General features: G+C 43.4%; 1 protein-coding gene across 1 annotated transcript in view; it reads left to right on the top strand.

Moving 5' to 3' along the window:
* Window positions 1–2,005: 2,005 nt before the first annotated feature.
* The window catches only part of LOC117755371 (transmembrane protein FAM155A), a 79,814-nt gene continuing 56,763 nt past the window's right edge, over window positions 2,006–25,056 (top strand). The window contains exon 1 of the mRNA XM_034575129.1: window positions 2,006–3,403. Coding sequence (XP_034431020.1) covers window positions 2,669–3,403 — 735 coding nt within the window. The 5' untranslated portion in view covers window positions 2,006–2,668. The remainder of the gene's footprint in view (window positions 3,404–25,056) is intronic.

The raw sequence follows: 25,056 nt of genomic DNA on the forward strand, positions 1-25,056 counted from the left end.
TGAGTCATGTCTGCCAGCCCTTACTGCTACTGTGATAGCTCCAGATTTAAGGGCCGGCAATCTGCATTCATCACACAGACGTTCTCCCTCTTACTCCCCCCTCTCTGCTACCCTCACACTTCTTTTGTCTCACACACACACATGACATGCACACAAACACACACTCGTGCACACACATGCAGGTAGGAAAGATGGTGTCAAACTGACAACTCTCTGTTGAGCCACACACACACACTCCGTATGTTTCTGATTGGCTGTCTCTCAGGTGCTGAACTAAGTCAGGCGTTCTGCCCCGAAAAAAGGAAATTGCACTTTCGGAAATTGTATTATGAGACCCCTGGCCACGTTCTTATATCCATATGTCTACTAACACAGCAGGGTGAGGGACCAACATACACCGCATTCAGGTTCAAAGACTAAATATGAAACCGGGCAACTACAGTTAAAAGCAAACTAGACAACCCCGGCCAAAGTAGGACGTCTCTCGCCGCAGGGCATGATCACAGCATCCTGGAGTGACGTAATATGAGAGACGAGTGAGTGATGAATGGTGAGCATTCAAGCATGCCTAACAGATGTTTGCCACCATCCGCCGTTTCAATTCCAAAAAGTGTTCCTATCACACTCTAGAGTGTGATAGGAACACTAGAGTCTAGACCCTGCATTTTGAACAGTTGCCTTATAATCAGGGGTGAAAAAGTAAATCAAAAAGCAAACCGAATCTCCTTGTGTTGGCACCTGCTGACATTTTTGGGTTAAATCAGCAAATTCAGTCAGTGACGAGACTTATTCCCTCCACTGAAACCTAACATAAAGTGACCCACATTATTCACTTTGTCCTTGAATGGCAGTTTAACACAAGTAGCTTTCCAAATGCAATTTGTTAGCCTTTTGATTTTGGTTGGCAACTTAAAACAAGTGGTCTCGGTAAGTGTGGGGCCATCAACCACACAACAGGAGGAAATAAACACCTCAGGTTTCACAAAGAAGGAAATCAGTTAAATGGAACCTTCCATTGTGAGGAGCTGTCCTTGGTGCTGAAATCCACTGCTGAAAGTTTTCCAACAATATGTAACGTTTGGATTCAATCACCTGCGATATTCAATATGTTGCATTGTTATTTTTTTGGCCGAGGGTCAGTGGCTGCACTAAATCTAATTGGATTGGTGTTAGATGAGCACTTTTCCCTCTCGACAACAACTTGCAGAATAAGCTGCCTCCCAACCAACCTTAGGCACAAATTAATCAGGTAATCATCTCTTGTCTTATCCAGCAATATACAGCCAATTAGCACTAAGCAACACTCCCTTGTCTTTCCGATAGCACCCCGAGCTGTGCATGCTGACAATGATTAGTGGCTTTAGTGGACGAGGACGAATGCTGTAATTTACTTTCCGCTCCCAAACAGTAATCTGTCCCTGCCTCTCACTGTCAGACACACAGGAACATTGTAGGCCAAACTGTAAATCAGGTGTTTGTTTTAGACAGCACCACTGACCAAACACAACACAGCTGATAAGGTGAGACCCACTTGCAGGAAACAGGTACATGATATTGTTAAACATACAAAACCTGATGATTGTGCAGCTGTTTTCCACTTGTGCCCGTGCAAGCTCAACCATGACTACATTTCACCGGTGTTGTCAAAGCCTTAATTCACATCTTTTTAATTCCCCCTGATGCAGCCCACAAATGGGCCACATCAATGAATCTTAATGACAGCACGAAAACACTGAGCGTGAGTGCACTCGCATCTATCCTGCACCAAAAAACAAGATGTCGCCAAAAGTGTGCGTCTTGCTGTGCCAAGACAGGATTCGGCGACTATTACTCATGAGGAGAGGAGAGGAGAGGATAGCCAAAACACCCTTCACCACCTATGTGTCCGCCTGTGCTCCCTCTCTCCCTCCCTCCCTCCCTCCCTTCGTGTGTGTGTGTGTGTGTGTGTGTGTGTGTGTGTGTGTGTGTGTGTGTGTGTGTGTGTGTGTGTGTGTGTGTGTCTGTTTGAGTGTGTGCATATAGGAAATAAGCTGCTCCGCCACTGCGCAACGATGGAGCTATCGCAACGATGGAGATGACGCAAACAGACCCAGCTCTCCAAAAAAGTGTTTCAAGACGAACATGGCGGCAACTTAACCGCGGTCCAAGATGACAATGGCCACCGGGATACAGGATTCCAGGCTTTCCGCCCAGGTACGGGACAGAGACAGCAGCCTGCGTGCATCGAAGGGGCTCGTCGCTCTTTCCTTTAAGTGAATCTGCGAAGCGAGCGGCGGCGGCGGACGCGCAGCATCAGTAGCTCTACACACCGAGAGGCTCGCAACAGCTGGTCCTGCCTGCATCCCCGACGAGAGAGAAACATACCCGGAGAGGGACGGTAGGGAGAGAGGGGGGCATGCGGTCAAAGAGGACGCCGTTTCCCCCCGGAGAGCCATGGAGAACCGGGATGCGGCAGCGCGAAGCTTAATCTGTGCGGGCGCGCTAATTGGATCGGAATAGCACCGATTGCTGCGGGCGCGATAGAGGAGCGCCCTGGACCGGCGGAGGCACGGCACCCCACCGCTACAGGAGGAGAACCAACCGGACTCCATCTCCCCCCCAAGTCAATGAATATTGTGGCAGAGCAGCCCCCGCGGTGGAGTCGGCCAGGGCAGCACTTTTCTAAAATATGACCAGGGGTGCTTGGATGCGTCGGCAGCATGATGAAGGCTTAAAATACTGGTTTGCACCCCGAGAGAACGAGAAGCCGTTCACCGAGTCGGAGCGGGCCCAGAGATGGCGACTGTCGCTGGCCTCTCTGCTGTTTATCACGGTCCTGCTCTCTGATCACTTGTGGTTCTGCGCCGAGGCGAAACTGACGCGGACCCGAGACAAGCGGTGGGACGCGGGGCTCGCAATTACGGACACGATGGGCGAGCACCCGAACTCCCCCCACCGCCACCACGTCCCAACATCACCCGACCCCCGCCGTCTCGCCAGAGAGCAAGATGTTATTTTTCTAGGGAATTCTACCAAATCTCTGTGGCGAATGGACGCCTGTCACCCCGACAGCCTGTCCAAAGACTGCTTCACTTTCACGGACGCGGAGACCGTGTGCCTGGGCCTCTCCGGTGGAGGGGGCAAGGGGACGCAGCTGGCGTACGTGAATCTGAGCGATTTGTACCTTTCTTTTTGTAATTCCTACTCACTTTTGGATTTGTTTTACGGGTTTACGAGTCCGGTCGTTTTGAATTGCACCCTGGATATGGCCATGGGGGTGGATCTGCTGGGATGCAGCGAGTGCGTCCGGGCTTATCAGCGTCTTGACCTGGAGGCGGAGGAGAAGTACCAGGAGTTTGAGCTGCTGGTTCAAAAATACGAGACGGATGCGTACTCGGTCAGGACGTGCATGGAGGAATGCAAGGTAGGACCATAACGAGGCCAGGTCGCGCACGCGCACACACGCCAGTGCATTTAAGGGGGTGGGTTCACAGTCGTCATGGAAACCGTTGGGCATACCTATCAGTATGTTGGTAGTTAGTTTTTTTATTTCAGACTATCTGTGCCTCCACTGCACCACTTGGCCTGTCAGCTGCACCTCATGAGGGAACAGGTCACCACATAATCCTCCAGCTCTCCCTCCTTTTCCCGCTCTGCCCTTCTCTAAGTCTTTCCTAACATGGACTACTTTGTGACCTGTGACTGTGGAGGTGACGTTTGACATCGGGAGTGTGAGGTTTGCACCACAAGTCGAGAGAGTGTTGCTCATTTCAATGCAGTAATACTGCAAGCAATTTCTGCACCTAATCCAGGATTTGTATTGTCCCCGCAGTTCGCTTGTTTTTCCAATAACATGGCAGCCTCGGAGCTTATGTCTCAGGCAGTGCATGTGCTTGTCAATAGCATCGTATACCTGGGTCCACATCAGCTACACACACAGATACACTTGGTAATGTGTTGGTTTAGGCTTCAAGGCCCACTCGGCTGCATCGGGCAGTGCTCCCCAGTGCTACCTGTGGAAACAGTGGGGATACACTAGTTAAATTAAACTTCAATCTGTTTCATTTGTTGTGTTCTGGGTTTGCTGTGTGTCCCCCACCTGATTAGCTAAACCGGGGGTCTTTATGAGCTCTTCTTTGGCTGAGCACACCAGAGAGATTGTAAAATATGCAGCGTGGAGGTCTTAGAATCGGTGGCAGTGAAAGCATGGAACATTGTTATTGACAGGAGGGAGTGCGCCTCATACAGGGGATGCAGAGATTTATGAGTAGCCTGGTTTGTGCTGTATCTGGTTGTAAATGCACTACATGCATTATCATGCTGCATATACTGTACCTCCATCGATAGCTCGGCTTTATAGATGGTTTTGCTTCAACTTATCAATCTTTGCAGCACCGTGTCATTTTGTGAGTTTGACGCTCCGTACCTCGATCAATTTCCTCATCTTGAACATTAAGGTGTTTAGAAATTGTAATGACGGCTGTTATCAAATGTGTCTAACACCGGAAGATGCTGCATCATCACCATGACAACGCCACCACACAGGTCAGGGGCTTAACTTTCAAAAGCGGGAAGCCTTCCCCTTAAAACTGCCCGAATAATGATTCTGCAACCCAAAGTCGTTTTCTACAAGATGGATATTGTACAAGGGCAGATGGTCAGGATGCTGGGCAGAGTGCTGATAATCCATACGTGTGTGATGAGATACTGGGAGGATATACTGTGGATAAAGCTTCCCATTGGAATGATATGCTGGTGTTATGTGTGCTTATTGTGAGTCATACCTTATTGTTATGCTTGTTTGTCAGAGTGTTCACATGCATATATATTTACAGTGTGTATGTATGTGCATTAATCTATTTCCCACCTCTTACAGCTGCTTCCACTAGTGTACATTTGCACTCCTTCTCTTTGCGAGTGTAATACGACTCAAGCAGGGCTACAGCAGCCTTTTAGCCCCTTTAGTGCGATCTGAATTGCTAATCTGGTTCAGTGTTCGTGTGACCTTTGCGTGAGCACAGCACCCCAGGCATGCATCACAAACCACTGCTCCTTGAAGAACCACTCGGTTGGACAATTAAAAAAAAAATAGACAACTTGAAACTATACTTATTCACTATTACCTCTTATGCCACTTATTTCATTAATCTCAGGCCTCTGCTCTTTAAACAACTGCTCAAGGCTCTTTTCAAACTGTAAACTGTAGCATCATATGGTGTCTGTGTATGTCGTCACAGGTGTTAGGTGATAGACAAACAGAACAACGACAATATGAAAAGAAAGGATGAAAGACACGGAAATAAGAGAAGTGAGATTTAGAGGTGAACAGGAATAACTGCTTTGAGGTCGGATGTCTCATCCAGGCGACATTATAAATACAGTGAAACACATTGAAGGATAGCTACAGTTCTACAGTTCACCATGAGCAGATGTTGCCAAAACAGTCGTTTTCACCTGGTTGGTGCATGGAACTGGGATCTGCTTTGTTTACTGTCAGAGAATGATGTGACACAAAGGGTTATCAGGAAGCTAAGATAGAAAATATACAAACATTCATCACAAACCATGCAAGAACCATGCATGTGTTTTCATATTTGGTTGGTGCAAGTGAAGCAGATGCTACGGGCAATATAGCTAAATGCTAAATGCAGTGGCCATCACTTCTACTTTTGATAGGCCCTTATAATAACTGAGGTGTACATAATGAAATTCATAATGGCTGAATATAATTTAGCTGCTTTACTTTCAGGGTCCCAGCATTGTGTTTGCTGGATCACATGGCCATGGATTACTGTGGAGACAAACTGTACATCTTCATAACTGTGCTGTTTCTTTTCAGCACAGGACTTAAATCGTTTGTTCATTATTGCACTAGTATTATTATTTCCATTAGAAGCCTCTAATACCATATTTTGATATTATGCCAAGACAACCAAAATACAGTTTCCTTCTTTATAAGTGCACGGTTCAATATTCCCTGATTCCTGTGAACAAAATGTATGATATGATTGTGATATCATATGGACCTTTCACAGTTTGGATCAATGCATGGACGTAGACTAAATGTAAATTATTTTATGTCAGTGTTTGTAGTTTCATCCAAAAACTGAAAAAGAGGACAATACTTCACTTTCTTGGGTTGTAAGCAAGTAGGGTTGTGGAAGGTCCTTATAACCTCAATGAGCACAAACCATGATCTTTCCTTTTCCATGTTGTTATTGTGTCCGACCTTCATATTATAGTATTATCATCAAATTAAATTTGTTATTCAACAGTGATTTTTTTCCTTCCTGCTTCTATTATTCAGGAGAGAGTCCTGCGGGTTGTATCAGGGGATATGGGCAAACAACACGTGATTGATTAGGCTGGAGGACCTGTTGCTATTGTCACAAACATGAAAATAGCACAGAGCCATTTTTAATGTTATTAGTAACACCCATGGTTTCCTTACTACAAGTCAAAATGTTTGCGGTGAAAAAGGCCTATTGATGAAGACAGTTGGGGACAGTAATTAGCCTGATGCTGCCGAGCATTTCCTGATAAACTCATGACAGGACCATAAAAACATCAAGGAACTAAAATAAACAAAGTGTCCTGTTGTTTGAGATGGAAGAATAACAACATAGGATGAAGTGTGCACATCATACACAGGATCAGCAAAATAAATGATGGAGGAGGGATGTGACTGTTTTAATGATTAAGTATTAATGGACTATGATAAACAAGGCTGCTTGATATACAATATGCCTGCTCACATATTCTACCATTACTGGCAATAACTCCTCCATTTCAATTGTCATTGCTGCTCCCTTCATCTCTATCGGGCAATTTCTTATGTATAAATAACATTGACACATCTTTCCATTATACTCAAAGTGTTTCTTCTAATCAGTGTTGTAAATATCACAACTTTGTTGATGTGTTCAGCTACATACAGCATCTGTTGCACTTCTGTCCCTCCTGGGAGAGGGATCCCTCACATGTGGCTCTCTATTCCGGTTTTTCCCCTCCTGTTAATGTTTTTTTTTTGTAGTTGTTTCTTACTCTTGTTGATGGTTAAGGACAAAGGATATCGCACCTTGTTATAAAAATAAAATTGTATTTGATGATATTAGCTTTAATGTGTAGGTGTTGGCAAAAATCATCCTTTTGCTTCCTATATTCTTCTCTTACTTTAGTCTTAAGAACTGTTGTTTTCTTTACACCTGTATGTAACACACACACACCCACACGTAGACACACACACACACACACAGCACCATGTGCAGTGTTTCCTGCAGGTCCAGACCTGACTGTCCCTTCCGGTGTAATTTAATTTGCACTCCCATAATTCTCTGCTTCTCTGGTGGCTGTGTCTCCAGGGCTGTCTCAACATGTTGATCTCTTCTCTCCCTCTATCCGTCACTGTTTCTCGCTCGCTTTCACATCCTCTCCCTCTTTGTCTTTCTCCCATCAGTGTCAGAGCTCTGAGGAGCCAACATCACGCGTACACATGTGGCCAGTATCTGTCTCCGCATCGCCTCCGCCCCCCTCCCTCATCATCCTTATGGACTTTCTTCCCATTGGCGGCCTGTTGTTTTCTCTCTCCCCGTTTCCCCTCTCTGGAAATATATGGGTGTTGAGCTCTCTTTTGCGGCTGGAGTGATAGATACTGATCTAGCTTAAGGTCCTTTCCTTCCCTTCAATTACAGGCCTGTCCACACAGATCACACTGTCTGCTCCTTCACCCAGCCTCTCTGGCCCTCTGCGTATTCAATCACCTCCCCTCTATCACTGTCTATTTCTACAAGACTATTCAATTGAGCTCCCATTTCATTTATCTGTTAGGGCTTATGTGTTAGCACTAAACACACAGAGCAGCTGAGGCATCAGGGTTTTTAGATATTTGACCCAAATTATTTGGCAAATTGACATTTTGACCTGATGATGGTACCATGTGGAAAATATGAGGATCTTTGAAGTGATAATAGTGATTGTATGTTTGTTTTGTAATCCATCTAATAGTTTAGATTGAAACTTCATTCTTGATCTTGGAAACAAAATAACCTCACAACAAGGTGGAGCTTTTGCTTGTATTCCTTGCTGTTCTTCAGTCGGCAACTTTTTATCTCCGCCAAGGAGGTTATGTTTTCGCCCCTGTTCTTTTGGTTTGTTTGTCAGCAGGATTATGCAAAAGCTACCGAATAAATCTCTACAAAATTTGGTGGAGCGATGGGACATCAGGACAATGGGGAGAATCAAGCATTATATTTTTCATTTTCTTTAACATTGCAATTTTGACATTTTCACCAATTTCCCAGGGATCTGGAGTGTGATATATGATTGTCTGAATTTTGTGCAGCTTGATTTAATTTAAGGAGACTCTGTCGGGCCTTGCAGAGGTGTGTGCTGAACCATTGTAGTTCCTTATCATGCGATGAAGATCATGAACCAAATTTTTACACCAAATAATAATGAACCCTGTGATTTTGAGGAAATGTTCCGCTGTGGCACAATGGCGCTGGATGGACAATCAGGGGATCAGACAGTCGGCCGGAAGGTGGTCATGTGATAGGAGCCTGACAAATCGTATAGTGTCGATGTAGCCTAAGTTTGGGTCAACTTGACGTTCATAGGTATAAGACGCATCAGACAGTATGTTTCTGTTGACATACAAATGCATACAGTGCTACAGTACACATTTGTTGAAACAAACTGCTTTTAGTGATCAAATATGGCTTTGACACAGCTCATCATCTACATTTTGTTCTGCTATCAACACATATGTCGTGGCCCCTGCACTACAAGTCGTGCACTTCTCTCTCCCTTCCTCAAATTCAATTAGGGCTCTGTTGTTTCTGTGTGCAGCTCAAACGGATCCAGGGAAACTCCCCTTCGTATGAGCTGCCAGTGTTTGTTTCTCCCCAGGCAGGAGATAAGGGAATGCATCTGTTCGAGAAGAACACGGCCGCACTCCCATGGAAACGCCTCTTCGTCGTCCTCTATTCCCCATCCACGCAGCACAATGAGACCGTACAGCTCCCTCCCTTCAATGCCCTGGGCCTCAGCTCCTATCAACACATCCACAACAATTTCTCTCTCTCCATTTATTTCCCTCCCTTCTCCTCTGCAGGCCCCCACTCTGGCAAACGTCTTTATCCTCACACAGTTAATACATGGATGATTGATGTCCTGTTTCTATGATGTGTGGGAACTGGTTGGGTCTGCCAAAAATCTCTGTGACTACTGTATGGTCTTGTCTGCGACTGTGTTTTGTGCCTGTGTGCAAGTACAGGCTTCATGCATCCAGTAATTCGTTGATCTCTGCAGCCCAGCTCCATTCACACAGAGATAAAAGTTAAAGCATCCAAATTCAATCAGATCATGACATAAACAAATTATCACTTTTACAAAAGGGCCCTTTGCTTTCTGTCTCTCCTCTTTCTCACTGTTATGCTCACATGAATGATTTGATGAGTGGGTGATGTGTTATGTTTGATTTTTCTGTGACGAGAGAGAAGTGGCTGTAGAGAGCGGAAATGTTTCTATTGATAAATGACTGCATATAAAACGCATTTGAAAACTGGGCACATAAAATCGTTGCACATTTATTTGTTGAAGATAACGATCATTCTAAGTGTCAAAGTCTTCAGCATCTTCATAGCTTTAAAATGAATAACTACAATGTGTCTGTGGAGCAGATTCTGCACTCGTGTCCTGGAGGTAGAGTCCTGCACCGATCCCTTTTTGCAAACAAGCACCTCCAAAGCCCTGGACCCGATACATTACCCGCTATTACCTCCAAGTCAAATCCGTATCCGCCCAGATCCATTTACATATGACCTGTGACCCGACCTTTCACCCGTAGTTAAACACAAATGCTACATACACAGGAACTCACATCAAACGCGTCATGGCCTCCTTGTCCTCCCGTTTTGGTGGTAGAGTTCTGTTCTTATAGGCAGTATCTGTGAATTGTCGCAGAACCTGTGCTCCTGCAGCTGCCATTGTGTTTTCTCAGCGACAACGTGCGTAGCTTATTTTGGCTGTCAGAAGCTAATACATTCTGGCACTTTATACAAGCAGCGACACTGAGAACTTATTCACTACTAGCTATTTTTGTCTTTTTATGATCTGTTTTGATATAGTGCTGTGTCTGAAGTGACAGTTATTTGAGCAGAAGTGAAGGGGTCAAAGGTGGTGTCGTAGACTTTCCCAATATTTTATATATTGATTCCCGGTTTGGGCCATTTTGTTTGAGGTTATCATGCTCTCCCCTTGTTTGGGTACACAGGCCTCCTCCCAGATTGAAGACATGGAGATTGGGGTAAGGTTGATTGAAGACTCTAAATTGACTATAGGTGTGAATGTGAGCATGATTAGTTGTTTGTTTCTTCTTGCGACCCTTAAAGAATAAGCTGTATAGATAATGGAGGGATGTTTATTTTCTACCTGCTACACAACTTTGTTGGGAGCTACCCGACCCAGAGCAACACTCTGCAAGGAGGTAGCTGATATCTGCCACTCCAGTGTTAAAGGGCCCATATTGTAGGGTACCCTCAAAGTATGAAAACAGTCACTCCGGACTCAGTCCATTCTAAGAAATATGTTATTGAAACGTCTCGTTTCGTACTTCCTCCCCCGTATGAGTCATTCGGGATCGCACTCGTCTCTCAGCCCCACCCAGCTGGTACCAGTCCACCCTCCGAACCCACCTCCCCCGCTCTCCACCACCCCTCCACACAAAACGCGACACGAAGCAGACATGTTGCTGAGCTAGCAGCTTGTTAGCTACCACAGGCTAACCATAACAAACAACACTGAAGAAACACTGCAGCGTGGAGGGATGCAAGGAAGAGAATAGGTCCGTGCACATTCCTCCTAAGAACGTTACTGTTCAAGACCAGCGGTTACGCTTTATTTCTTTGATGTGCCATGTCTCTGTGCTCAGTATGGAGTAACGTAGACGTTACTCGTTACTCCGTATTGAAACTCCGTACTGTAACTCGGGACGTTTCTCCTACATTGGCCGACTGTCCTGCTGAAACTTGAACAAACATGAGGACGGTGTAACTCAGCGTTCAGAAACATCCTGCTGTAACCGACTGTAAATATGTGGCTGGTCTTCTATAGCTGCAAACATAACACCGTGACTTTCAGCTGTGTTTACCAGAGTGAATGTGCCATAATGAGACCGATGATAGGCCTGGTCGTGTGTCACTCAAAGTGCAGTCAGCCAATCAGAGGAGGGGCTCAAGAGGCAGTCGAAAACAGCCTGTTCTGTCTGCAGCTCCAGAGAGAGGCAGAAGAGAGGACATGGAAATACACATTTCCATGCAGTTTTTTCAACTTTAAACCACTGATATATCATCTTAGGGGAACCAATACCTGAAATTAAATCCCAGAAAGGTGTAAAATATGGGCCCTTTAAGGATGAAAATAGAATAATAAACTTGATTTCCAAACCCAAACCATCTGACATATCCTGGTGCTTTCATGACCGCCCAGCTCTGTTTTCTTGTCTGAAGCTCTCCTTTGTTTTGAAATGCACATGTTGATCCAGCTCTCTCTGTAAGCATGACATTGATCTGAAAACTGTATTGTTTATTTGAAAGGAAGAGAAACTGGCTTTTCAGTGGGATGAGTCATTGATAAAAATGGAATCCATTTAATCACAACTTCATTGAAGCAGCTCTTTGGCAGCCATTTATAGAGCACAAAGTGCAACGTGGTTTTTAGACGCTGCTCCGATATTTTTAGCTTGATGTCAGTAAGCTGTTTAATGGTGATGTACATATGGAACAGAGGGGCACATCACGTCATGTACAATCTCTCCGCTAGGTAAAAGCATCTCCATTATGAATGATGCATAGATTGGGTTGATAAATAACGTTTGATTCAATCTGGTTCTGATAAATGTACATGTATCTTTCTGTATACAACGCTGATGATGCCATGTGGTTCGAGTTGAGTGCAGCTTTTTTTTTCACCTCCCCCGGCTGCACCCACTGGCTCTCATCCCTTTTTTTTTCATGAAGCGAGAAGGGATTTATCTTAGACAAGCCTATTTCATTAAATCTCCAACCACTTCCTGCTTACATACAGGAGTGGTTGGTTTGTATAGATGGAGTTGTATAGGAGTTCCTGTGGTGCTGTTTACAAATCCTGGGGTTGTCAAAATCGAACCTAAAACGTAAAACCATCTAAGGCAACCACAGACTATATGTAAAGATGGATTGACACGTCTCAACTTCCTCCCACTTTCCTCCCACCCTGCCTGTGTTCTCACTGCACATCACCAGAGTCTATACAAGCCGAAGATGACAGTCAGAAGTCATCAAGCGAGTCACAGAAAAGTCCGCTTCTAGCAGTGATTAGTGCTCGTTCATTTGTTTATAGGACGAAGCTTTGATGAAAGGGCTGATGGGAGTTGGTGCGATGTATCGGTTGCATATTTTCAAACTGTAACTTGCTCTTTCTAGCTTTTTCAGGACTACCAACGCTTGCTTTAATATGCAGGAGGCAGGATTTATGACCTATACAATCAGCCACCGGGTGGCGATCGAGACACTTTGGCTCCACTTTCGGGGAGCCGTCATCCATCTTTATCAACAGTCTATGGTTGCAACAGTCGGGACTAAACAGTTTGTGTAGCTATATATACACGATAAAGCTACATGTGCGTATCCATCTTTTGTCCTCTCGGGCGTAACTACATGATTAAATGGTTTGTGAAAGTAGCACCTCTTTTGCATGATAAGAGACGCTGAAATGACACAATCGCACCAAAAGTAGCCGTCACACTCTAAGCAAAAGTGCTAGTTTATAGTTACTTTAGTTGTTTTGTAGCTTAGATGCTAATGCTGTGAGTGCATTTGTCAGTCAGGTGTCATGTAGCTGGACAGCTTCCGGGGCATGGACTGAGGGGGGCTGACTCCGACGTTCATGTCGCCTGGGAAAAACCTCTAATCAGATGTGAGATCTGGCAAGTGGCGATGGATTTAAGTGTAACCAAAAGTGTATTAAATTGAATCTGGCTTTTATCTGCAATCGAGACACTTGAAATGGGGCCTGAGACAAGAGAGGAGCAGATAAGAACAGAGAGAAACTGACAGCAGCGGTAGTGAAGTGTGCTGAGAAAGCTACAGTGCGAGTATCACTGGCAGGGAGACAGAAACCAGTCACATTTCCCAGACTCTGGTGACATTCTCACATTACTGAGTCATCATCATCAGCAGCAGCCGCTCACAGCGTGTCCTGATTCACAGGGCGCCGAGCAGAACAGCGAGAGAAGACAGACACATGTACGTACAGTCTCATGTCTATAGAACTCACACATACTGCACATGCACGGCCTGAGCAGAGACGTAGCACAACCACACACACACACACACACACACACACACACACACACACACACACACAGGGAGGCTGACAGCGATTAGGTGTTGGAAGTAAACAGAGGAGGGGAAGAGAATGACAAATGAATGGTTACATTAGAGGAAATAATACTCTGGTGTGTGCAGCATGGCAGGCTTGTGTTTGACATACTGTATTTTCTCTGGGTTTCGCACCAACAATTCATTTGAGCACCTGATACGACCTAATCCTTTCCATTTTAATCATACTAGTGTTTCTGTCAGGGGATGAGTGTGTGAGTGTGTTTGTGGGTGTGTGTGTGAGTGTGGGTGTGTGTGTGCGTGTGTGTATGTGTGTGTGTGCTGAGGGAAAACGCATGTGTGCATGCATGAGTGCCTGTTGGCATGGCGGCATAGTGGGATGCTGTGTGGTGATTGTTTCAACTGTCATTGACTTAACATTTAATTTGAAGAATCAAAGGAGCTTTAATTAAAGGACTAGTTTGTCATTTTTAGAAATAAAGTTTTAGGTTTTGTGCTGATATGTAATTTTTTCCATCAATAGAAAAAAATCTAACCAATGAAATATTGTTTCTTTTTAATCAGCAAATTAATTCCTTGATTAATTACTTATTTAGTTCATGTCATAAAATAATGATGAAATTGTCCTAATAATTCCCTAATTAAAATGACAAATTAAAAATAGTGTGGCTAATTAACTTTCTGTCCATGGACTAATCTAAAATTCTAATAAAACTAATTGTTTTAAGCTCTATCGCTGCAATGTTTTGATATATATCTGACCAGTGGTGACATTTAGATAAAAAAATACAGGCAATAAGGCCGATAGTACAAGTGTAAAAAAATATGACAATGTTTTTATTATGGTAAATATAGACAGTAAAATGACACTCAATAAAGCATATACCCTGCTAAGGCCCAACAGGCCCCCTAAATTCAATCAAGATCCACAAATTATTCTCTGAGACAATAGTGAAAATGTTGAAAAACACATCTCGAAATGTTTAAGAAAGTGAAAAAAAAATCCTGGATTCATCCCATGATCCAGATCCAAACTAAAATTGTATGGGTTTTTTCCCTGACCCATTCCACATCCAACCACCAAGTTTAGTGGAAATCCATCCTGTAGTTTTTGTGTGATCGTGCTCACAAACAAACAAACAAACACACCAACAGACAGGGGTGAAAACCTATCCTTCTTGTTGGAGGGAATGAAGACACAATATTGTGTTGTGTCATGTTTGTTTCCACGGCTACATGACGGGAGGTTGCACTCAGGTTAACAACCACTCACATGTGATACAGACTCTTTAGTTTTTCTGTCTTTTCAAAACGCTGCTTTGTGTGTTTTTGCCTAAAAAGCATTTTCCAGGTGGGCTGAAAAAACATCCAAAATAGCATTTAGACTATATTACGCTGAACGCCTACATTTATACCAATGCAAATGAGTTTGTGTTGTCCTCCTCACAGATCTCATTATAAAGCCAAAGAGGCTGATTATTCACATCATTACTCCAGTGGCACCTAGCAACCACCTCACCGCAGACAAGGCTTTTTCTGGTGTGTGATGTGGGCCTGTATGTAAAGATGTCACATTTGGTCGTCTAAATGTATTTTTTTTGGTGAGTGGGCTGAAGCTAAGCAAGCAGCATCCTCACCCACACACCTCCTCCTGTCTGACACAGTAATTTGATTGTGGACAGAGCAGGAAGGGGCGCAGAGAGAGAGAGCGAGAGAGAGAGAGAGAGAGAGAGAGAGAGAGAGAGAGAGAGAGCGAGCGCGAGCGCGAGAACAAGCGCGAGAGCGAGAACGAGAGCGAGAGCGAGAGAGAGAGAGAGAGAGAGATATGTTATTGATGGGTTCCGATTCAACATGGAAAAGGAACAAAGTGAGACAGAAGACGGATGGAGGGGAGCTTGACCTTTGGATGAGGGTCCTATCGGCTCTTTCTATTGTTTTTTTTTTCATCTTGCTGTTTGTGTGTACACATGTTTTAAGTTGGATGGATGGTGAAGCGGGTTTCCCTCTTTGTCTAAAACTCCTTTGTCCATTTGTTCCCACCTCCATCTGCCTCCTGTCAGCCGCAGCTGTGCCGCTCTTTCTTCACCTTTTACTCCGTCTCTCCCACTGTTCTCCTTCATCCTTCTTTCAGTCCCTTTCTGACATGTTTGGAAACAACCTGCACAGCTTGGATGACACTTTAGTCCTGTCCTGTGTTTTCCTGTGTTTTTCTCTCTTTTGTTGCAGTTTTGCTTTACAGTGGCACTGACAGCCGCTGACTGATTCCCTGTAAATTATTCATCTGTCATTGACTTTTCAAAAGCACAGAGGTGGAACCCCAACACTCATGGCCCTTGCTCCTGCTCCCATGTGAAACTTGGCACTCGACAACCATGTCGGCAGCACTTATTCTCACTGACCTCTACAAAATATATAGCATTTATTATAGTGGTATAGTGCTCATATATATATACTGCATTTGAACACCGTGTTTTACACTGTATACACGAACAAATCACTTAGGAAATCATCTTGGAAACAGACAAACATCTTTACCTTTTAGTTGTTTCCATTTGTGCACATCCTCTTCAACAAACATTACAGGCACACAGCAGTAAATAAAAAGTACCCATGACTCACATCTCTTGGAGTGCACTTATTACTAGTATAGCTAGACTGATGCTCTTTAATCCGTCTAATCGTTGTGAATCTAGAAATAGAAACATACAAATGCAAGTTTAGCTGCTTATTTAGATGTTTCTCCCAGGGTTGGCTCCATTGTACAAACAATATGATTTAAGAGGCACCAATAATGTGAGCCAGCAGTTGTCTACTAGAGACTGACCGATGTGGATTTTTGCAGGCCAAGGCCGATACTGGTGTATCAACCAATATACTATATACATGTAATAAATACGGCAATGTTACTTAAGATGTAGCTTATTTTTTAAATAAAATGTAAACTCATCTGCACTGTTTCTTTGTTAAAAATTTTAAGTTTTCATATTGCTGCATATCAGCAAACATAAAGGCAGATACCCATATGTCTGTCAAGGTCTAATATATGGCCAGCCGATAAATCAGCAGGCTCTATCTAGTCGTGTATTTCAGACGGTAGTTATATGTCTTGTTTAAAAGTTTTTTGCTTCAAACTGGAAGGCTGTGTGTTTTGATATTGTCACTTCGCTGTCTGACCTTCTGCACACTTTCTTCTCTAATTTTTCCTTTATCCATTTCCTTCTTGCATCCCTTCCATCCCTCTGTCCCTTCAGCTGGTTTCTCTGTCACACAGTTTCTGTCCCTGTTCATCACCTCCCCCCCTGCTCTCACTATCTTGCTCCCTGTAGACCTAATCCACCTGTGCGGACTGTTAGCTGGATAAAGCCGTCTCCCATCCTTTCTCTTTATGGCAGGATTTACAGCTGTACCCCTTCATATCCTCCTTTTAGCACTATTACGATATAGCTGCCATTGCTACAGAGCAGTGCCCTTTGGAGAGAATAAAATTCAGTGGCACAACAGAGGGAAGTCCCAGCCGGTCTGTAAAACAAACTAACCACAGTTTGAAAGAGTTAAATATGATGTAGAAGAGTGTAATATTTTTATGTAAAGCTTCAAAAGATTTGCCTGCATTGAACTGAAAGTAAAAATAGAAAGGTCAGGGCGGATCACTGTGGAAACGGGGACATTTTAATTCTTAACTGGCTTTTTGACACACTGTTAAACATTTATGTTTTCACGAGCTGTCAAATGAACACCTCCATTTATCTTAGAATATTCTGAGGAAAAGTTTGTGGCAAATAGAGAACAGAATTTGTGGCCTTGGAACTTCACTTGGCTCTTTTGTGACTTTCTCATCCTCTGCGTTAAAACACTCCCATTAAAACCTTCAAAAGCTTATGAAGTATAAGGTATAAACTCCTCCTTTGTTTCTCAAAAACAGACTCAGACGGCCTCTGGTTAATTGTCCCACCTACAGCTGATTCCCTGAGCTTTTCTCTGAGAATCATTCTGTCTCCGTCACTGTCTCCCCAAATGCGATTGTTCTCATTTTCATTCTGAAAATAAATGTCTGGGCTCTTCATGTTTCCTCTGTGTCCTCTTGTCCTTGGTGTCAGTTAGCTGTCGTATGCATTACAGCACTTGAGAGCATAATTCCCACAGTATAATCCCCTGTGTGTCATTTGGTTCCCGCAGTGCAGTGTCTCTGAGCGGGACGGGATGAAAAAAAGGTGATGTCAGGCAGATTTCCCAAACTTGAGAGGAACGGCACATATGTGGCTTTATTTTAATGTATGTGTGATTGTGTGAGGCAGTAAATGAAAATAGTGAGTGAGAGAACGAGGGATGACTTTCACAAACTGACTTATTGATTTCCCATTTGAAAGCGGGGGATGAGGTTTCGTACGGGGGGAGAGATTGGGAGGTGGAGTCGTCAAGAGGGAAAAGGAGAAATGAGGTGGAAAGGAAAGACAAAAAGAGAAGGGGGTGGGTCCGAGATCGACAGCAGAATAAAAGTGATGATGATTTGAAACATTGCGAGCAGTGCACACATGTCGAAGGAGAGAGGAGAAACAGTGAGAGGGCTGGTGGAGGAAAGTGTCGTGGCTTGACCTTACGACCCTCCCCCCCGCTGCTTTAAGTCGGGGCCACACAGATGCTGGAAGCACAACTCCAGCCCAGGAAATGATTGTGATTGATTGATAGGGGAAGATTAGGGTCATATCCTGTACAGAGGACGGCAGGACTGAATCACTTTGTCTCTCTTTTTCTCTCTTTCATCTCTTCCTCTGGCTCTACGAGTCCCCCGTCCCCCACCATCAACTCAGCCTCTTTCTCGCTCTCTGTTTGTCTCTGTTCTGTTCTGATCTGACCTTTTCTCCCCCATTACCGATGCTGATACACAACCTCAGGGTATCTACTGATTCTGAACAGCACTCCAGTACCAGCTTTCCCCCCCCCCCCTAATCATCAGCTCTATTTCACGAGTTTTAGCTCATATTTTAGCTGTTCGTCCTACAACTTTACTCTTTTTGTCCACTATTACCATTTTCTTGGGATTGTGAGCTCTAAAACCTGACTGTACACTATAGTCAGCACCAAATATCAGACATGATACATCAGCTAAAGAATGAGTTGAGACCAAAATTGGAGCTGAAAGAAAGAGATTACAGGACTTAAATTTGCCTCCAGATGAATGAATGATACTTTAATGTGGCTCCATAACTACTGGCCTTGATTTGTATGCTTTTAATAATGTTATAAACAGAGACATCATCATATTCCTATCGAACTCAAACAGTTCACGGCTCCTGTTTGAATCCACTCAACATAAATACATGCTTCTACATCTTTTGACCAAACCCCTCAGACCAAAACCGACTGAACAATTTTTTTAAGTCTGTTAATAATAGGTTATAGGTTTTATAGGTTACATATGTGCTTCTTTATCAATCTCTCTGATATACTGGGCTGATATACCTCCAGCAAGTCCCAACAGTCCACTTCAGCTGCACCGAATTTCCCACACTCATAGATATCAGATCCCTAAACATGCTTTATATTTTCCATCAAGATTCTTGAATTATTCCCTTGAAAACCGTTGAAAGTATTGAAAAACTCCCTACACCGCAATGTTAAAGAAAGCGATTGATCCGGATCAGCGACAAAATTTACTGGGTTCTTCCCTGACCCAACGGCATCCTTTGACCAAATTTCGTGTAAATCCGTCTAACAGATTTTGCGTGATGCTGCTAACTAAAAGACAAACAAACGCAAATGAAACCATATCGGCGGAGTTGAAAACACAATACTCCACTGTGGCTCTCGACACTGAACAAACAACAAAATGAAGGACGAATCTAAAACACGACAGGGAGATAAGTCAATTCACATGCAACATATAAATAGTGAATAAACAGCAGACGGCAGATGAGACGTCGAACTGAAACCAGTCCAACTAATTTTGTGAATCTGTGTCGAAAACTGGTCCAACAGTTTGAATTGGGGCGTCCCAATGCTTTTCCACTGCCTGTCTGGATTTCTTTAGCTCTCTTGCTCTCTCTCTCTCTCTCTCTCTTTGTGTGTGTCTTTTGCTCTTGAAGCTGTATAAACCGTATCTGTGCTATAAACCATAGCACAGTGCAGCAGCAGAGGAAGATTGCAGGTGGAGCGCATGATGCTTTTATAAGCCTTCGCTTGTGAAAACTTGAATCCATTTATTTTTCGACATGTGTGAATGTGATTCGGGCACACATGTGGCGTCTGTGTGTGTCTGTGTGTGTGTATCATTGTGTTCCTGTGTGTTCTTGGGGCTCAGTGTAATCACAGCTCTAATCTGCTAGTCTGCTAGGAGTCTGTGTGTGGGTGACATTAAAGTTCTCATTAGCACTGTAACTTAGCACCAGTGTCACTGTGAAGACACCAACGACACATCCACTGCAGCAAAATGTACCCACCATGTCTGTGTCTATATGTGTTGGTGACAGAAAGGGGGGAAAAGCTTCTTGAGTTAACGGCACAAACGATTTCTTGCACCGTTCTCCTCATTTTGTCTAAGTTGCTGTTGGCTTCATTACTCGTGTTGACAAGAATCAGATAAAGCGGTACATGAGTTCTTCGTTTAACAGCATGCAATATTTAAAAAAGTGAACGATGATGAGTGATTTGCGAGATGTGATAAATCACGTCGTTCATTAAATAACTTCACAGCTCTGTTTATAGACGCACTGTTTGATGTAGCTTCTGCTGGAGTAAGGAAGAAGAGGAGGTGGAAAGAAAAATAGTTAGGAAGAGGGAAGAAACGGGTTTCTATAGTAACAGGAAACGGGCTTGAATTGAGTGAAGGATGTGGTGTTGACCAGTTTGAACCACAGTAAATGAGTTACTGTAAAATACAAGGTCTACCGCTGCTATTGTGAAACCGAGATGCTGCCCGTGGGGCTGTTTCCTTCCTCTTTTCACTCGTCACCCAGCATCCTATTTCTACCCCCCATCCTCTGACCCACCTCTGGGTGCTGTTTGAATAAGCCAGGCCACGAGTGCTCTGCACCAAGTTACTCTGATTTGTTTGCAGCGAGCATATTAAGTAAAGAAGAACCAGAGCGAGGGAGTGAAATGGGTCAGAGGAGCATACGGGCGTCTGCACTCTGGTTCTGTCTGATTTCTCACATCCCAGCTAATCGGCCTCTAACACTTGGCTTCCTCGCTTTCTCTAGCATGCTAACACACAAGCATGCTGCCCACATAGGTTTTGTTTCCTGCTAAAGAGGATGATGCTAACAAGCCAATACAGAGCTAATCATCTCTGTTGTGTCCAGGAATTATCTCCTGTGGAGGATGTGGTGCTTTAAAGGTCCAGTGTCTGAGACTTAGGTGAAAGGGATCTATTGGCAGAATCTTTCTATAAATGTGTGTAATAATCTCATTTGTATGAATTGTTGTTTTCTTTATCCTAGAATGGGCCCTTTATATATACAAACTAAACACCTTTTGAGTTTTTATGGGAACTGAAGGTTGCCACAGCTTCTCCTTCATGTTTGGAAGGGGAGGGTGAGGTGAGGGGTATTCAGCTGCAGCATGCAATTTCACCACTAGATCTCGCTAAATTCTACCCACTGTACCTTTAAGGAAGTCCAGTGTGGTCTTAATGTTGCGTAAGAGTGTCACACTAGATGATTGATTCATGGCAGGTCTGGATGTAACATTACTATGCTAATGTGCAGAGGTGGTTTCCCTCATAGGAAGTTGCTTTGATTTGAAACAAAATACATTTTGTGTTTTTTCCTGAATGGATGCTTTTTTTTCTCACGAAAGAAAGGTTTAGAGAAAAAGGCAGCAAAAAAAGTGAAAGGAAGAAAAACAGTGGAGGGAGTGAAGTGATAGCAGATCCATCAGACTTGTCTCTTGTGTCCTTGATGACGCAGATCTGCAGATTTTCTGCAGCGGGAACAACCAAGAGGGAGGAAGAGAGAGACAGAGGGAGTGAGAAAAAAAAGAGAAAAGGCTTAGCCTGCATTTCGAGGGTCAGGGGCTGAGACAAACACTGAAGCTCAGGGAATGAACATTTGGCACCTGCAGCGGGACTTGGCTGCGACTGTGGTTCACTTGTGTTTTCAGGAAGAAATGGGGTCTCTGATTTGCATTATGCAGCATCCTAGATACAACAGTAGCTCCACTGCAAAGTACAAAGTTGACACAAATCCTCTGTTTAGTCAGTAGCTGGGCTTGACTCTGTGTTGGTGCTGAAATGGATCTGGCCTTTGGGCTGAGACCACATCATTTGTGTTGCTGATGGTGTGTATTTATTTGAGCTGATGTGTGTGTTTGTACTTGTTTCTTCTTGAGGACCATTTGAAGCATAGACCTTACAGAGTAAGGACATTTTAGCTTTCAAAAAAAACTTTTTAAAGGAAATTATGTCAATGAATGTCCTCATGATGGGGACCAAAGCCTAACATATTTTCTGAGCTCCTGGTTAAGGATAGTGGTGATGTTTGAATTGTGTTTAGGTTAACGTTAAAGTTAGCCATGAGTTGGTCATGGTTCAGTTTAGGGTTAAGGTTTTGGTTAGGCCTGTTCACAATGAATGGAAGTAATATCTTAAGATCGGCTTGAGGAAATGTCTTCAAATTTGGTACAAACATTCACTTGAACTCAAACATGAACTGAAGGCCATTGAGGTCAAAGGTCAAGGTCACAATGACCTCATGTTACTGTGTTCCAGTTGTCAAAAGGTAAAGGTTACAGTGACCTTTATATGAAAAAAAAGTGTCGAAATATGTATACAGAAACTTCACTGGTTGGCGGAGGCATACAACCGCAGTGCAGTCATTCTCGTTTTTATTTGATAAATGTGGGCACGCCTACTGATACACAATATGAACCCAATATGTTTTTACGTCTGTAATAATTTAAACAGATGCTGGGGCTGGAGGGCAAGTTATGTCATCGGTATGTGACTGCACATCACGCAACACCGGTAACACCAACTATCGCGGCCACACCAGCGGAGGACTTCATGTTCGTCAGTTGCCATCTGGCATTAAAACGCGTCTCCACATGTGTCTCCAGTGACCACTCGGGATGTGATCTCACTTCCCTACTCTAAAATAAACATGTACATCATTGCTGTTCATGAGGAGCAAATTATGTTGTTTTTAGCCAGTAGACGATATAGATGTGAGATGGGTGAAACAGCGAGAGAGAGAGAGAGAGAGAGAGAGAGAGAGAGAGAGAGAGAGAGAGAGAGAGAGCAGCTGAGCAAATCAATGCTGTGTGCAGCTCTACTATGAAATAACATTTTACTCATCCAAAATAGTAAAATAGAAAATAGAGAATCAATATGTGGCGGTCAATGTTAATTCTCTTGGCTGCGGCCACAAATAAATCAATGAATGGGAAACACTGAAGAGAGTAAAAATACTTTGGGTTCATTATGAAACTGTCGCAGGTTAGAGGACACCAGCGGATCAGGCGGCGCTCCGCTGTGGCTCAGGAGTGTTCATACTACTTAAAGAATCAGGCCACATGCTTCCCAGACCACTGATTGTACTCTGAGTAATCCTCGGTGCATCTTGGGTGCATTCACACCTGCATTCTACTCGTGATTGGATTACTCAGGAGGGATGTTCATACCAGGGCTGAACAGGGGCCTTAGTCATGCAGCGTTAGCTTGATGGCAACTGGTGGTTTATTACTGTGCTCACCTGCTAAGTGGTGCTCTTGTTACAGCAGCATTTCACCACTTCAGCCTGTCACTGGAACGTGCAGACGCTCCGTAATCACAGCACAGTTTCCAACATTTGTAATAACTGAACGTAGAAAATTTGAAAAACGCAACAGAAAACAATTCGGTATTACATACAGGACCTCTTTAATGTTATGTATTCACCAACCGTATGATGAGTGGATGATTCTGCATGTTTCAGTTTTAATCTTATCATCAGGACCAGCATCAGTGATACCCACACTTTTATTCTTAAAAGCAGCTAATGTCCTGTCATGTAAAGGGAGAAAAATGTGTCATGATTTATGAGCTAAATGCATTATTAACTTCTTAATATATTTTAATGACCGCTTGCCACCAATTTGCCAATCAGGAGACTTTTTTTCTTACCATTCTCTAGGAATTACTCAATCACATGCATCTTTATGCACAAGAAAGTATTTTTTAAATCACAGAAACAACAGAGTTGCAAAGATTGCCGAACGAAGAAAAGTGTTACAGATTATTTTTCCGTGTGTATTAATACTCAAGGGATTGATCTACCCAACATGAAATAATTTCACTGTATTATTGTTTATTGACACAGGCAGTATTCTTTACATAATATTTGCATCTCTTTTATTGTTTTGTGATGTTCTTCATACTATTTAATTATTTATTTACCCACACTGCAAATCCGTGTGGTCCAGTCTCTTCACACTCCTGATCTCACATTTTGATTTTACTAACAAACAATGGGCCAAGTGCATAGAGATTGTTGGCATGGCACTTAAGGTAGATGTTTGTGTGTGTGTGTGTGTGTGTGTGTGTGTGTGTGTGTGTGTGTGTGTGTGTGTGTGTGTCGGATGATAGGGGTTTGGAATGGTGGGATTACATAGGAATCAATGATGGGCCAGAAAGTGTCGTAGTGAGGATCCCATGCAGAGAGTGAGACACAGGTTGGAGAAATATCTCAATAAGATTTTTCTGACAATAAGGTCGTCTAGTAATAAGAAGGTCGGTGGTTCGATCCCAGTCTTCCCCATCCTGCATGTTGAAGTGTCTTTGGGCAAGATACTGAACCTCAAAACTGCCCCTTCTCAAAAAGAAAATGCTGCACACAGATGCTTCACCGGTCTCACTGGGCTCCTCCATGCGAAACTGAGTGAGGTGTGCAGTCACAACAGGGATTTTTTGAAAAACAGCAGACAGGTGGCGCACTCCTCACTGACAGCAGAAGTGTTCAGAGGTCCCAGCTGAAAGATCCATCAGTATTTAGTGTTTGAAGGCCCTGCGTGGTGCATTCAATCAGCAGCTTCCTCTCTGCCGCAGCTGCTGATATGGCTCTTTTTATTCGTCGCGTCCTCACAAGGTTAATTATAACTTCATTATGTGACTTGTTTTCACTCGGCAACCACATCGACTTTGAACGTAGTGAAGTAAAAATACTTCACTACGTTCAAAGTCGTACTACGTACTAATAAGTTAAGAGAGTGAAATTACTCATCTTGAAAGCATCTTCAAAAGCAAGTACAGGCACTCACTAAAAAACGACTTTGTTGAAGTAATGATAGTAACCTCATTACTTCCACTCCTGCTTGCTATTCACAGAAAATGTTAAATAAAGCAAGACAATGGATTTGTTTCTGAAGCTATAGGCTATAATACTTCAAGTGTGCACAGACTTTATTAAACGTGTCCTCTCTCTCTGCCTTTTTAAATTTTAACCAGCCATCTTTAGACTGATGCAGTCAGAGTGGTGCTATAAATGGACCGCGGAAAACTTTTTCTTAATTAATAAAGGTCAATGCATCCGGGATGGAACACTTAATCCTGCAATACAAGGGCATTTGGCTGAACACTCACTTTCAGTATGTTTCATATCAGGTTCGTCAAAATATCTAATGTGGAAAAGGAAGTCTTTTTAAATGGTCTGTCAGGACCTTTAACAAATCTGTCCTTCCTGGTGGGTTAGGGCGATATATCGAATATACTCGATGTATCGCGGCTTGT

Source organism: Hippoglossus hippoglossus, chromosome 21, assembly GCF_009819705.1.
Source record: "Hippoglossus hippoglossus isolate fHipHip1 chromosome 21, fHipHip1.pri, whole genome shotgun sequence".
Classification (NCBI taxonomy): Eukaryota; Metazoa; Chordata; class Actinopteri; order Pleuronectiformes; family Pleuronectidae; genus Hippoglossus; species Hippoglossus hippoglossus.